Source organism: Cervus canadensis, chromosome 19, assembly GCF_019320065.1.
Source record: "Cervus canadensis isolate Bull #8, Minnesota chromosome 19, ASM1932006v1, whole genome shotgun sequence".
Classification (NCBI taxonomy): domain Eukaryota; kingdom Metazoa; phylum Chordata; class Mammalia; order Artiodactyla; family Cervidae; genus Cervus; species Cervus canadensis.
Genome location: NC_057404.1, coordinates 18916264 through 18932372, shown reverse-complemented (window position 1 = coordinate 18932372; position 16109 = coordinate 18916264). Strand labels below are relative to the sequence as shown.

The 16109-nt window shown below is 36.6% G+C and overlaps 1 protein-coding gene across 4 annotated transcripts in view; it reads left to right on the top strand.

Moving 5' to 3' along the window:
* TBC1D19 (TBC1 domain family member 19) overlaps positions 1 to 6317 on the top strand; it is a 167123-nt gene extending 160806 nt beyond the window's left edge. For all 4 annotated transcript variants that reach the window (XM_043438513.1, XM_043438512.1, XM_043438515.1 and 1 more), the window contains 2 exons: positions 4094 to 4164; positions 5168 to 6317. In XM_043438513.1, the coding sequence (XP_043294448.1) occupies positions 4094 to 4164; positions 5168 to 5242 (146 nt within the window). In that variant the 3' untranslated portion in view covers positions 5243 to 6317. The remainder of the gene's footprint in view (positions 1 to 4093; positions 4165 to 5167) is intronic.
* The last annotated feature ends 9792 nt before the right edge of the window (positions 6318 to 16109 follow it).

Below are 16109 nucleotides of genomic sequence, written 5' to 3'. Positions count from 1 at the left end.
TTTTCAGAAAGCCACAAACTCATCTCTAATTTAATAATTAAGCAGTTCTTACAACAGATATACACAGAGGGCAACTGTATGATAACACGTATGGCACAGATTTCTTATATTATTTTGCTTCTCTGTATGTAAAATAGATTCCATTGTTTCTATCACCAGGATTATCAGGGAATTCAAATAAATATGACAGGGTTTTCACACGGGTGGAGAGCTGAAAAGTTGCCAGAGTGCTGGTTCCAGCCTTCTCCAGTTGTGTGATATAAGCAAATTATTTAAGCTGTGAGAGCCTTTATTTCGTTACCCAGTAACAGCATTGTAAAGTCACCTCTTTGGCCATTTGGAAATAATGCTTAATTGAAGACTCTTCCTGGAAAAGATTAACATATTTTTGAGTGCTGAGAGGTCTAGAGTAATTAGGTGGTATTTTTGAAAGGAAAGCTAGCGTAATAATAAAGTGCCATGAAGATAATAACTGTTGCCCCTGGTGTAATCAGAGTTATTTACCAAAGTTTTTAATAACTCCCAGTGTCCTTCCATCTCAATTGTTTTTAAAGCCAATATAAATATGAGTTAGGGGGAAAAATGGCCTGTCATCACCTCTTTTGGCTGAATGGCTGTGATACATACCATCCAGAGATAGAAGGAATCCTAGAGATCATCAAGTATAGCTTCTTTTAAGTATTTCTGGCAGGTAATACTTATCCTGTGTTTGAACATTCAGTGTTGGGTAATCCCTGTCTTACTAAGTGGCCTATTTCATTTCTGGATAATATAACTTGTTAAAATGTATGATCCTGTGGCACCAGGATCATCATCATGTTTTTTCTACTCTCTCACCCCCTTCTTTCCCCAAAGTCTTCTATTTTCCAGGCTAAGTAGTCTTGTTTTTTGCTAACATTTCTTGGGTGACAGAATTTTAAGATTTTCCACGAAATAATTCTTCTGGGTGTTCATAAATTTTGAAGAGCATTGTATTAATATGTAACTTTTTGTATCATTTCAAAAAGATATTAGAGCATGTTAAAGAAATGGGCTAAGTATTAGAAAGTACTTTCTAATAATATAGGACTTTCGAAAAGTAGAATGGGCTTTTTAACTGTCGTCTGAAGGGTTAAGAGATTTTCTATCGTGAAAGAAATGTTAAACTAGAAGACCTCAAAGCCTCTTCCAATTTAAATTCCCCCTTTCTGTGACTTATCATGCCCCCAGCAAACTGAAGTAAAAGAGGAATGAATGTTGAATGCTGCATTTGCTCTAAGCCAGGCACTCTGCTGCATGCCTAATACGTTAATAAGTTATTGATTCATAGGTAGAACGACAATCCACACTGTTACATCTCACTTTCTCAGAATGTTTTTTAAAAAACCAACAGGGAAGAATTGTAGAACATCTAGAAATGAAATTAGACTGATGGGAATTCCTTCCATGGAATTCAGATAAAGAGACCTAAGGCAAATAATTGCATGTAGATGCCTGGAAAATTCCATGGATAGTGGAGCCTGGTGGGCTGCACTCCATGGCGTCTCAAAGAGTCAGACATGACTGAGCATGCATGCACACATGTATACAGGTTAGTTTTGATCATTTTATACATTTTTTTCTTCTGAGTATATTAGAACCGAATATTTTGAGACCAACTTTTTTGCTTAAGTGAGTTTATATAATCTTTAGAAATATTTTAGTAAATATTACTGGTTTCAACTGTGAACTTATTCGGGTCTTTTGAAGAACAGTTTAAAGCATGGTATCTTAATGTTCATGATAGAGTTGCTTAAAATTAATGAGAACAATATAAAATACCAAAAGTAAGTATTTGAGTTTCTACATTTCATATAAAACATGAATTCAGTTGAAAATATCCCAAAGTATAGAGCTTTTCTCCTTGGCAAATAAGCCTGCCCTGTGGAAGGGCTGGGCAAACCAAACATGAAGTAGACAGAAAGGAACTTCTGTGATGTGACACCAAGATAAATAAAGGTTATGAGCACATAAGCATTTTGGATGCTGAAGTTAATTAGTAACTACTCTTTTATCCTCCCTCTTATCTACCTTTGGAAAAACTATTTCCCAGCATGTAAAACTCTTTCCTGCTACAGCAGAAAGTTTGACCATCCTGTCAAGCTTTCACCAACTCCATTAAATTACACACAGAAAAGGAAATAGTGACTACATGCCTTAGCTTATAAAATGTCTCCATTGTCAAATGTGATTCTAGATATTAGAAAACTATAAAGAAGTTGCTGGTCCACAGAAATGGTTTTCTTGGATATTCTTGTAAAAATGGAAGCTCAAGGACTTTAAAGTACTTAAGTTTTCACCATTCGCAGTTAAAGGGTAAATTCTTTGTTCCAGATCTCTTATATCCATCTTTATATATTAGATAATTCCAGCTGACTTGACTTTTTAAATAAATCTATTCATTTTACCACAACCATCTTTTTTCCTCCAGAATTTTCCTAACTAGTTCTAATACTTTTTTGGCGAGCTTTCCAAAATCTGTTGTCCCCTCAAAAATTACCTGCGCTTCCCAGTCACTCTGCCTTTACCTGGGGAAATTAAGAAACCTGGATCCTGACATCTACTCCCCAGGAGCAGCCACCTACCAGGTGGTCCAGAGCACTGATTACCATGCACCATCCTCAGCCCATCTCTAGCAAACCATTATTTTTTAAAATTGAAGTATGTTGATTTACAGTGTTGTGTTAATTTCTACTGTCAAAGTGACATGTATACATTCTTTTTTATCTCTTCTCCATTATGGTTTACCCCAAGGGAAAATCATTGAGGGTCAGAAGAGAAGACAGTTAGGAAAACACATCGATTTCCATGTCAGGGATGAGTCATTACTGCTTACCTTCAGTCTCAAAAATTTCATCACACAGTGGTTAAATGCTTGGGCTCTGGGACCAGAGTTGAGTTTTCTCTCTATTATTTTCTACCTGTATGACTCTGAATATGTCATCCAAACTCACAGTGCCTCAGTTTCTACATTACTAAAATGGGGCTAATAATAGTAATAAACACAGAGTTGATATGAGAATTAACTGCTCTTATAATTATTATTTCCATAGTAGAAATGTATTTTTAACAATTATTTGCATTATCTATGCAATATACTTAGGAACCAGTCTTTCAAATAATTTTAAAGATTCCTTACCATTCATTTCCTAAACTTCAAGGACTTGTTGGGTAGGGAATGCACTATGCACTATGGTGATGAAAAAATTAGGGAGAAGTCAAGTCACCTCTGGGCAGTACCGTTTCCTTATCAGAGTTGCCAGAAGCTCTTACATGAGTCCTTCCATTGTTCATGATGAGTCATTCGTTTTCATGAGGTTTTATGGTAGATTATATAATAAGACATAATGCATATCAGCATTACTCTCTTTTCATATGCATATGACTAATGGGAACAAAAATCTAGATGTTTTCTACTCAGTATATATTATTGACCTTCAAGAGATTCTATAATGATTTGGTTTATTTTTTTTTTCAAAGTTTCAACTTCTCTTTTCCTATAACCAACATTAATGTAAATGTCAGGATCAATCCCCACAGCAGCCCACCCAACAGATATACCCATTTATGACACTCTAGGAAAGTCAATAAATAACAAAATAGTATAACAACATTTTTAAGGAAAGACATACTTGTTGCCACATTTTCATATAAATACTACCTTGATATGTATGAAATATTATCTGATATATTTTAAAATTCAGTCTACGTGTAACTTTTCAGAAGCCTTTCCATTGCATCAATAAGAAACACCTGCATCAAAATAAATCTTCATAAGGCAGTCATTATAGCTACCATTTAAAAGCTGTTATAATTTAAGCCATAGGTACAAAAGAAACAATTTATAAAATGGCTTTTTAAAGACCACTAAAATTGTTGTTTTTTCCAAAGAAAATGAAATGCCCTCAGATACTGATCTCCAGAGAAGAAAATTTCCATTCCTCACCAGACCATAACTGAATGCAGTTGTGTTAAGCACTAGGTCTGAGCTCTCACTGTGGATTTTGGGTATAGCAGTAAAGTTGTCAGGCTGATGAGCAGGCCAGCAGTTAAAACAGTGTTCATTCTCTTCCAGTCCTGGCAGCTGCTGTGTTTGCTTTCCGAGCGGTGAACCTGATGGAGGTGACATCACTGGCTGCAGCTGAAGTAAGGATCAGCTTCACTGACATGGGTGGAAATAGTTGCTGAGAGACTGCCAGGCTTGGGCGCTTCAGTCTCCAATGCATAGGACACACATTACTCATAGCCTAATTTTTTAACTTGAGTAATGCCTATAAGTTTTAAGCTCAGTAATATTAAATATTCAGAATTCCTTAATTACTTGAAAACAATGTTCTTGTGAAGGGGTCATAAACAAGCTTATTATGAGAAACCATTATAACTTTTATGGGAAACAAGATACCTAGTAATTTTGATAGAAACTATTGAGACTTGTGTGGCATTTTCTTATGATTGTTCACATCCATGTGTTATGCTCATAGAACAAAGACACACTAGTTGGAAGAATTAAAGAGCATACATTTGGTTGATACAGTAAAGATACATGGTTTTTGGTTATTTTTAGTAGTGAGTTAATTATTAAGGCTGGTTTCTTTTCAATAGTATAATTTATACCTGAAACATGGTTCAATTAAGTAGTGACTTACAATATTACTCTATTTGTTATCTTTCATAGAAGTGCAATTTTATCCTTAAAATAGCTGCCTACATTCTTTGTTTAAAGGGAAGAGGATGTTTATGCATCTTGCAACTGAATAAACATTAATTCCTTCTTAAAATGATTTTCTAAAGTCAGTTACTCCTTACACTAGTATAACAAGACTAGGATTCATAATGTATGTTTATTTATAGAAGCAAGTTGAAATGTCAGACCTCTTATAAACTCATGCTACCTTGTATATTTGAGGAAGGCTAAAGGCTAAAGTCCAGGTTATTTTCTACTGCACATTTGAGCATTTTGCACACGTTCTAACATTAAGATGTTCAGAAAAGAGAAAGAAGGTTTGTAGCTTCAGATTTGGGACCAAACTGAAACAGAGTGTGTTGATGTCTGAAGTACATTGAGATGGTCTTTCTGTGTTTATTTCAGAGGCTTCACTTTGCTGATCAGAATGCTGATACTAATCATTCCTTTTGTTTTTTGTTTCAGGCAGTTCTTGCTGACCTTTCTACTTTAAAAGTTATGCCTCTTCTTCAGATTTTTCTGTTTGCTACTGTCACCTGATCTTCTGCAAGGTCACTGACAATACATCTAGTTTTTCATTAGAAAGTAATCATGAACTATGCAAACTCTGCATAAAACCAAAATTAAACTTTGCATATAAGCCAATAAAGATCATGTTCCCTTCTCAGTTAAACCTAAGTAGTTTTTCACTTTTTGAAACAATAACTCTGCACACCATGTATTGCACTGCATGCTGTTGATTTTCAAGAGAGAAGCAATAGACATAACTTCTGCTAAATCGAGCGTACTATATAGATAATCCTGACTTGTAAAAGGCATGTAACTATATATGCAATAAGAACTAAAGATATTGTAATAAACTTGGATAGGTAATGTAGCCTCTGGGAGAATTCTCTTATGTCAGTTTGTAAATTTATCTCTAGATAATGAATCATTTTGTCTTATAAATTGCTCTTCACTCAGAGCAGGGGTGGGATAAGATGTGAGAAGACTTGAAAAAGATAATGCTTTTTAGTAGGAATGCAAATGTACTTTGGTGTTTTTGACAACCTGTCTCTCAGCAGAGGTCTTCTAGATCTCTCTCCATTTTACTTCTCCCTTAAAGGTCTCTCTTGGAGAAGGTCAAATACAGTTGTTTGCACCTGACTGTTTTAGTCATCACTTTCTGAAAAAAAGACACTTATGGAACGATCCCTTCAACTCTCTCAACTTTCCATCTCTTGGTTAGAAGACTTGACACTGCTGAGGTGTGTTGCCAGATTCTTTTACTTCGGAAGTATCCAAAGGGGACACCCGAGGACTCAGCGGAGGGAGTGAAAAATCAAAACCATGCGCGCTTTGGCTGAAGCTTGGTCTAACAAGATTTACTTCTAGGGCAGAGCAGCTTAGAGAGACCAGAAGTAGAGACTGAAGACATTGTGCACGGCATCAATCTTATTTTGGTCCTGTTACAAGTGGAGGGTCTTATTTTATATTACTTCTTGAAAAACCTAGCATTTCTGTAGTATGGAATGATAGATTGTGGGAAGAAGTCCAAAAATCAATGTCTTTCAATTTTATACTCAAATTCAAAATTCTAATCATTTCAATAAAACTCTGAATCAATATATTGATAGTCTTACTAAATGTCTAGAATTGTATAAAGTTTTATCCAAATCTATTTCCCGAGTCTTTCATTTAGAGAGTATATTTTAGGAAATGTATGAGGTTTAGCACACCACAAGTGTGGTGGAATTTTATACAACTACTAGTTATTAATTTGAAATTCTATATAAATGCTTTTATTCATCAGGTACTTGTTGACTTTTGAGGACTAAATAATGACTAGAAGAAGCAAATAACCATTTATTCAGTAATTGATTCTTTTTTTTTTTTTTAATTTTTTTTTTTTTTAATTTTTTTATTAGTTGGAGGAGTAATTGATTCTTAATAAGCTCCACTTTATTGCTTTTGAAGGCAATGCGGTTATGATCACATGCTTTGGCATTCTGTGTCCACAAATGCGCTTTCATCACACGGACAAGCACACAGCTGTGACTGTTAGGAAGAGTACTGAATGATTAAGGTCAAATGTGTACAGATACACCTACCTTTGGTTTCTTTCTTTAGGAGAATATTCATAAACTGTTTGAAACATAGCAATGTGGTAATCTATTAGGAGAAACATTCGACTGGAGAGTTCTTGTCCTAGCTTTAAATCCCTAGATAATGTAATCTCTTTTATCTGTAGTTTGACTGTGGATTATGAGAGACAGGACAGGCAACTGGAAGTTTTATATTTGCTCTGTCTACCTGTCAGGGTTGAGTAAAACCAAATGAGAAAATATATTTGAAAGTTATTTTTTTATTATCATTATAATACTACAAAGCACCAAACAAATACAAGAGGTTGTCAATAATTGATTTTACATATGACATTTTAAGGTCAAGTTGTAGAAAATAATATGTGAAGAGTGCCCAACTTCATTAGCATTTGTGTGACTTCATTTGATAGTTTGAGACCTTATATCTAAAAGAAAAAAAAAATTTAATGAACCGTGGCATAGCAGATCCTTTCATTTAGGAGGGGCGGCTCTGGCCAGTAGCTCTGAATCTGAATTCGAAAGCCAGACCTGAGAATTTGCCACACACGCCCGCTCAGCCCTGTGCTGCTCCTGGCTGCTTGCTGAAGTACCGCATGGAAGACGGGTTGCCTTGCCCACTCCATCTCTTGTTGCGCTCCTCTTGCTACTTCTCTTTGCCTCCTCCCTCCAGAATTCCCCCACGCCATCTCCTACCAGCCCCCGACGCTGCCTCACACAGGCTCGGCCAGTGATCACAAGGATCTGAGTGACCCGTGATAATTACATTGTTATCCTGCCTGTGGCGTTCTCACTTGGGCGAAATAGCCTAATAGATTGTATTTGGCTCTTCTGGATTTCAATTCGCCCATTAAGGTAGTATGTGTGACCTCATATTATGGAAGAGTTTACTGAATAACCTTTTTGATCAGAATGTTTCGGTAATGCAACCTTCTGGCTAGTTGAAATTTCCAGTGTCTTAACTGCATAGTACCCCCTTACATTTAGCACCTCCTCTCTCTACCTATTTCATAGAGGAAATAGAGAACATTAACCTTGAACTCCCTCAGCCTTCCACTTCACAACTTAGCTTTATTCCCCTACGCTTATCTCCTTCTTCCCAGTCTCAGAAGTATCTAATCTGTTCCTACAGCTCTCTAAATACAGGTTCGGTTGTGTCACTTACATGCTTACAAATTAAACAATAACCTGTTGCCTAAAGCATAAAGTTCAGGCTCTGTAGCAGAGTAGGGGGAATTCACCACAGCTTGATCTTTCCATTTCTGTGTTCTTATGCTGATCCGTTATCCTGTGCCTCACGCTCACCAGATTGCATGCTGCTCCTCAACCAACTATGGCCATGTACTTTATCTTTGCCAGTGGACCTCCATTTTTCAAGGCCCCACTAAAAAAACTCTCCTCTGTTGTGAAGATACCCTTGAGCCTATAAACTGTAATTAATTACACCCTTCTCTTTGTTCTCGTAAAACTTCTCATTTAGTAATACGGTGCTTAGAGTTGTGATAGTTTTTTGCATATATGTTGTCTCGCATCATTTTATTCTGAAGTCAGTTTTCATTGACTAGTCCTAGGAATGGATGATGAAAGAAGAAATCTGACCATGTGTTTGTACCCCCTGCCTTGTTCTAAAAATTATTTGAATTTGTTAGTTCCTCCTCAGGACATATAGTCTCCCTTCTTCTACAAAGACTCTAATTTTTATCCGGAGATCTACCTGTTCCTCCATGTACTTTAGATGAGGCTGACTCCCGCTTCCAGGGCCTCTGGGTCCTGGCCAAACCATCATTATGTATCATCCCTCTGGCTACAGGGATCCAGTGCAAAGTCTAAGGCTGTGCAAAATTAGTGAAACTTGATTATGAGGCTTTGGTTAAACCTTTCAGGGAAACTGGATATGAAAAAAAGACGATATAAGATCTGGAGCTGCTGTGGCCTAAGAATGCAAAGAGTGAGAAGCTGCTCTGTTGACCTTGTTAATTCCCAGGTCACACTCTTCCAGTCTACCCCTGGACTGTTTTGTTACCTGAGCCAAAAGATTATCTTTGCCACAAAAAGGATCCTAACTGACGGTGTAGTTATTTTACCTTTTAGGAGATCCTCTACAACATGAGTATCACTATTTGGTACAGGACTCCTACCTGCATGCTGGTTAAACTAGAGGAATCTTTCAGAACTTTTTTTCAGTCAAGATACTCCATGACCTTACAAGGATGAATTCTGTATTCCAGACCCACTAAGCTTCCTGCAGAACCTTAAACACATGCTGTCTCTCTCACCTCTGGCTCTTTGCCCACATAGCACTCTTTGCTTGGAATGCCTTCTCGTCTCTACCTAATTCTTACTTGTACCTCAAAACCCAGCTCAGGTTTTGCCTCATCAGGAAAGACTGCTTCTCTTATGAATTCTCCTCATATCTTAATTATACATAAGCAATATCCTAATCATATGTTAGCTTGTTTTTCTTTTCCACTAGACTCATTCTGTTTCCTTAAGGGGAAAAGCTGGTTTCTTTTTCAGCTTTATATCTCTAGAACCTGGCATAGTGCTTGCCCATAGTGGGTTTTAGTAAATGCTTATTGAATGAACAAATGAAATCATCTAACCTAATTCACTCCCTTTACTGATGAGGAAAATTGCTCAGTTCAGAGTAATAACTTGCTTGTTCCAATGTCACTCAGCTATTTTACCTACTAAGTTGATTTGTGGATTTGCCTCTGGAAATCCAAAAAGGAATATTTTGAGAGAACAAATGTAAACGCTTGGGCTCACTCAAGTTTTTTCATTTAAATCAACTTTATTAAGATATAACTTTGTACAATAAAATGTACGCATTTTAATTATACAATTCTGTAAAATTTGACAAATGTATGTACTCACATCACCACCACTGCAGTCAAGTTACAGAACATTTCCATCACCTGGAACAATTCTCTTTATGCTCCTTCCCATTCGATCTTCCATATGCACATTCACTCCAAACAACCATTGATCTGCTCTGTTCCTAAATGTTAGAATAGTCTTTCCTAAGTTTCATGTAAATGGAATCATGCATATGTACTCTCTTGTGTCTGACAGCTTTTGCTTAACATGATGTTCTGAGATTCATCCTTGTTGTTATGATTAGTTTTCCATTCCTTCTTATGACTTGGTAGGGTTTCATAACAATTTGTTTACCCTTAGTGATATCCATGTTCTCATGTTTTGGTGTATTATGGATACAGCTTCTAAAAACATTTGTGTGCAAGCCTTTACATGAAATATCTTCATTTCTTTTGGGAAATACTTAGAAGTAGAATTGCTGAGTCATATGTAAGCATAAATTGAACTTTGTAAGAAACCTCCAAATTTTTCCTGACGTGGTTCTACCATTTTACATTCCTAATAGGGTATACGAGCTCCAGTTGTGCCAAATCTTCACCAACACTTGATATGATCATGTTAGTCATGCTAATAGGTGTTTTAATTTGCATTTCTCTACTTACTTAGGATGTTGAGCACCATTTTATGCTTATGTGCCATTTATAATACTCTTTCACAAGTGTCTAAATCTTTTTGCCAGTTTTTAATCAGTTACCTGAACTTGTAAGAATTCTTTATTCTGTTTACACTTCTGTTATGTAAAATTTTCTCTCAGCCTGTGGCTTGTCTTTCCATTTCAACCATCTTTCAAACAGCAGAAGTTTTAATTTTGTTGAATCAGTTTATCCATTTTTTTTTATGGTTCATATTTTTTGTCTCCCATCTACAAAATCTTTGTATAACTTAAGGTCACAAATTTTTTTTCCCTATATTTGTTTCTAGAAACTTTATAGTTTTAGCTCTTACATTTAGGCCTTTGATTCTTTTTTTTCAGTTAACTTTCCTGTATGGTACAAATTAAAGGTCGAGGGTCACATTTTGCATATGGATACACGATTTTTTCCAGCACCATTTGCTAAAGAAGCTACCCCTTTACGTCCATACCTCTGTATAAAATCAATTTACTATATCATCTATGGGCTTATTTCTGTACTCTCTACTCTGTTCCATGGATTTATGTCTATGCTTATTCCAACACCACACTGTCTTGATTTTTGTAGCTTTAGAGTAAATCTTGAAATCAAGTAGTATAAGTTCTCTAATTTTGCTCACCTATGTCAAAACTATTTTGGCTATTTTAAGTTATTTGGATTTCTAAATAACTCCTGGAATAAGCTTTTCCATTTGTACCCAAAAAAGGCTGCTGGAATCTTTTTTTTATATTGAGATAGCATTAAATCTATAGATAGACTTGGGGACAATTGGTATCTTAACAATATTGAGTCTACCAATCCATGAACATGGACTGTGTCTTCATTTTCTTTAGGTCTTATTTAGTTTCACTCAGTATTTTGTAGCTCTCCATGTAGAGTTCTTACACATATTTTGTTAAAATTCTTTTACTTTTTTATGCTATTGTAAATGATATTTTTAATTTCAATTTCCAATGGTTTGTTAATATATAGAAATACAATTGCTTTTCAAATATTGACCTTGTATCCTGAGATCTTGCTAAACTTACCACTTCTAGTATCTCTTTTTGTAGCTGCCCTAGGCTTTTCTACGTATACAATGTCATCTATAAATAAAGATGCTTTTACATTTTTTTCAAATCTGTGTTTTTTAATTATTTTTCTTCTTTTGTTCACTGACTAGAACCTGCAATAGAATACAGAAGTGCTGCAGCTCATCTAATTTTAAATTAGATATACTTCTTTCTTGATTAAATGCAACAAATATTTTCAATATATGTCAATTTACTAGTTTGACCAATTTAAGGATAAAGTAATGAAAAGGAATGAAATAGATTCAGAATGAGGTGGGAAGACATACAAAGTCAAGATAATTTTGCTCAAAGCTTTATGTTGCTGATGATCCAAATGGCTTCTTCAAATTATTAAGCAATTGGCCCCAGGTATTAATGTCTTTGTTAATTAGGTAGTTATTTCATGTTACTTCAACTATTCTTTATCCCTAAAACTTTTTTCTTAGATATGTGATATGCATATATTTATTCAATAAACATTAAATGCTTACTCAGAACATGAGACTATTCTGAGTGCTCAATGTTTATATATATTTGTGTGTTTGCTTTCTCAGTAATAAATGTGGTAAGAGACTGCTTCTTATGCAACTAGAATACTAACACCTCTTTTTTGAAGTAATGGTGCTATCCCTCCTATGAGGAATAATGGTCCCGCAAAGATTTTCATACCCCAGTCCCTGAATCCTGTGAATCTTACATGACAAAAGGCGCTTTGCTTGTGTGAGTAACTTAAGGAATTTGAGATGAGCTCTTATCCTGGATTTTCTGGTGACCTCAGTGTAATAAGGGTCCTTATAAGGGAAAGAGGAAGGCAGGCAGGAGTCTCAGAGTCAGAGAAGGGTTTGAAGATGCTTTGCTATTGGTTTTGAGAATGGAGGAAGGGGCCATGAGTCAAGGAATGCAAGTGGTCTCTAGTAGCTGCGTAAGGCAAGGAAATAGATTCACCCCTAGAGCCTCCAGAAGGAACTTAGCCCTGTTGACACCTTGATTAGGACTTCTGACTCTCAGAACAGTAATCAGCTTGTGTTATTTTGAGCCTCTAAGTGTGTGGTGATTTATCACAGCAACAACAGAAACCTAGTCCACCTCCCCGCAGATGAGTTGGATTTGTCATCTTGACTGTTACCTACGACGGTAAGTCCACATTGCTTGAATTCTCTTATCTGTAAGATCTATGATTCTACCTGTCCAATTCCTTTCGTGATTTTTATAATATTCAAATAAGATAAAATTTGTAAAGTATTTTGAAGACTTGCTTCTACCACTCTGGCGCTGACAGGGAAAAGATTCCCCAAAGTTGGACTTTTGTAAGGCAAGTATAATAGAGGTTTCAAGGGATATGTATGCATTGCCAAATCCTAACGTTTGTTTGCCTATAGAGGGAGTTCACTGCTGTAACACCCCTCACTCCCTCTTCCTGTGGAGAGGAGTGAATGGTGTTATCCATGAGGTTGGGATCAATGAGTGGCCATGTAAATAAAGCCAACCCCTTTCTCTCACCTTTCTTTGAGGATCCAGCAGCCCAGAGCAAACATATATTCTTTACTGTTCCTCTGTGCCCTAGCTTTAGAAAGTCTGGATCCCGTGGTATGGAAGGAAGTGGGGTAAGGGGAGTAGCTGCAGTTGTTCAGTTCATCACTGGGCAGATAGGTCCGAGACACAGTTTTGAAAAACCTATCCTTGTCACAAAACTAAGTCACGTTCCCCAGGATTAACTTTATCAATAAGAAAGATGATGCATCATCTTCATCTGCTTTTATTGCCTAGATTTTATCTAACCACTCAGAACTCAGGCAGGAAGAAGGGTGCTGCTTACTGAACCTCCAAACTTCATTCAATGGGGCAAAGAAGTCAAGGCTTGCAACACAGAAACTATAACAATGAGTCATGGAATATAAGCTAGGAAAGAAGTGAGAGGTAAGGAGGGGTTGACAATAAGTATAGATAAAGAGAGCTGAATGGACTGAAAGTCACAACAAAAAGTAAAGGCACTTTTGAAGAAAGGGTACTTCAGCAAGTAGCTTGGAAGGGTAATCTTTGGAGCCAAATGAGATATTTACATTTGAAATTTTGGAGATTGTGCCAATTTAATTGATACCAAAACCTAAGGTATGGTAGATATCTGAGGTAGAGTAAAAGAACACATCATTGAATATATGGGAAGTCAAGAAACCAGGAGTCTGGGATACTGGATGAAGCAATCAGCCTACATGTTGAAATTGACAAAGATGATATGGGTAGACATAAAAAGAAAACTGAACTGCAGGTTCATTTTACTGAGAATGAGGAAGAAAGACCCAGAGGCTACTAATTAGTGACTCTACCATGGAGGAAGAAGAGTGATGTGAGCCTCAGAGGAGCAGAAGGGGGTTGCAAGAAGGAAGGGGGAGTAAAACTCAACTAGCCTTGAGGAGTAAGGCTGGTAGTCTGAGAGAAAAGAAATAATTCATTTGAGAGGGCTGCGTAGAATACCATGTCTCCAGGAAACAGCCTGCTTTTCGTTAGGAGGTGCATACATTCTTCAGGGAGGAGGTTAAAAATTACAAGAGCTCTTTGATTTCACAGGGCATTGGGAATTTTAGAGACAGAAGAGGGAGAGGAATGAAGGATAGGAGGGAATTAGGTCAGAATAAGGAAAGAAAGTTTAGGTAAGTGATGACTGGAAAGCTTCATATTCTGATGGAGAGTAAACACACAGGGAATCCTCTCAGTGGTGATTGCTCTGTACCAGACTATTTTCTGTGGTGGGGCGGCTGCTTCCTCAGGCAGCCTGAGGTTGGTATGGTCTAATTATAGTCCGCTGCTGCTTCAGACAGCAACACTTGTGGTTGTCTCTGCATTAGCACTGCTCTACTTTGGTGACTGAGCTATCTTCTCCCCCATCCAGAGAGTTTGGTTCTCTTCTCCCTCTTTCGGCTTTTATCTGTTCATGTTTCAACTTATTCATGGCTTGAGAGATTGTTTTAATTACTCAGACAAAAGGATCCTTTTGTTATAAGTGGAATCAAGCAGAAGAAAAATGACAAAAGAAGGAAACCTGGATCTACACAAAGTAGTGGCGAGCACTAGAAATAATAATTATTTAGGTTAATATAAAACTTTTTTCTTTTATCTGTTTTTTAAAATAAACCATGTCAAGCAAGAATAATAAGAAATTACGAGGTTATATAGAAGTAAAACATATGACAATAGCACAAGAAGTAGGGTAGAAATGTAGTGAACATACAGTTTAAGGTTCTCCACATGAGTGGTATGAATATCACTGGAAGGGATACTATGATAAATTAAAGAGGTATACAATAAATCCTAAAGCAACCACTAAAATAAATCACCAAGTTATAATTAATAAGCCAAAGGAGATAAAGTGTAATCATAAAAATATGCAGTTCAAAAGAAGCCAGGAAAAGGAGTAGAACAGATACAAAACACAGATGGAGAAAATAGCAAAATATTCAGCCAAATCGATAATCACATTAAAATGTAAGATTTAAATGTAAACAATTCAGGGACTTCTCTGGTGGTCCAGTGGCTAAGACTCTGCTCCCAATGCACGGGGGCCTGGGTTCAATCCCTGGTGAGGACCTAGAACCTACATGCCACAACTAAGACCCAGCACAGCCAAGAACAGGCTGCAATAGTAAATGTAAACACTTCAATCAAAAGGCAGAGATTGTCAGGTTAGATTTTTTGAAAAGACCAAACAATTATTATTTTTAAATAAGACAACTGTTTTATTTATTAATAAAAATGAAGACCTTTCAATTGACATTTTGAAGGCATATTTGCAAAAACAGAATATTAGTATAGTAATAAAAGGTGAATTCATCAAGAAGATACAACAGTCCTGAACATTTATACACAAAACAGTTTCTAAAAATAGGAAGCAAAACTGACAGAAGCGCAAGGAAAGAGACAAGTTTAAAATCACAGAGATTTTAGCACTCCTCTGTCAATTATTTACAGAAAAATAGGCAAACAAATCAGGATGTAGGTGTTGCTTATTTTGTGTTCATCTGAAGTTCGTGCTATATTCTTTCAACACCTAATTTCAAAAAAAGTTTTTAATTTCAAGAAAATTGTCTTGAAATACAGGGTTTAGTATTTGTTCTGTTTCCTTATTTTGGTTTACTTCTACAGGAAACCCTGGAGAAGTAGGTCACTTGGTATCTTGACGTAGTTCTACCAGACAGGCCACCTTATCTCCACTTTTCAGTTAACGAAACTGATGATCAGAAAGGTTTTGCAATTTCGTCAAGTTTCCACAGCTTGTAGAAAGAGAACTAGACCTCTGGCCTGCTCAGAATTCAATCCTGAGCTCTTTCTTTTACACTACCCTGCTGCTTGGGTCCAGATGTTACACAATTGGCCTATCTCTGTGTTTATTTCACTGACTTTCTTTCCCATTGTCACTCTCGTGTGTCTCAAAACCTTCCTTCTCAAAGTGAGGTCCTTGGACCAGCAGCATTGGCATCACCTGAAAACTCATTAGGGCAGCAGAATCTCCCTTGCTTCAGGACTACTGGACGAGAATCTGAATTTTTACAAGATGCCATGGTGATTCCTGAGTCATTAAAATTTGAGAAACACTGCTCTAGGAAAAAAATCTGAGGGCACTTTATTCAGTGGCTCTCAGATTTTACTGCATGTTAGAATCATCCTAGGTATGTCCCGTCACTCGGTCATGTCCGACTCTTTTGTGACCCTATGGACTGCAGTCCGTCAGGATCCTCTGTCCATGGGATTTTCCAAGCAAGGATACTGG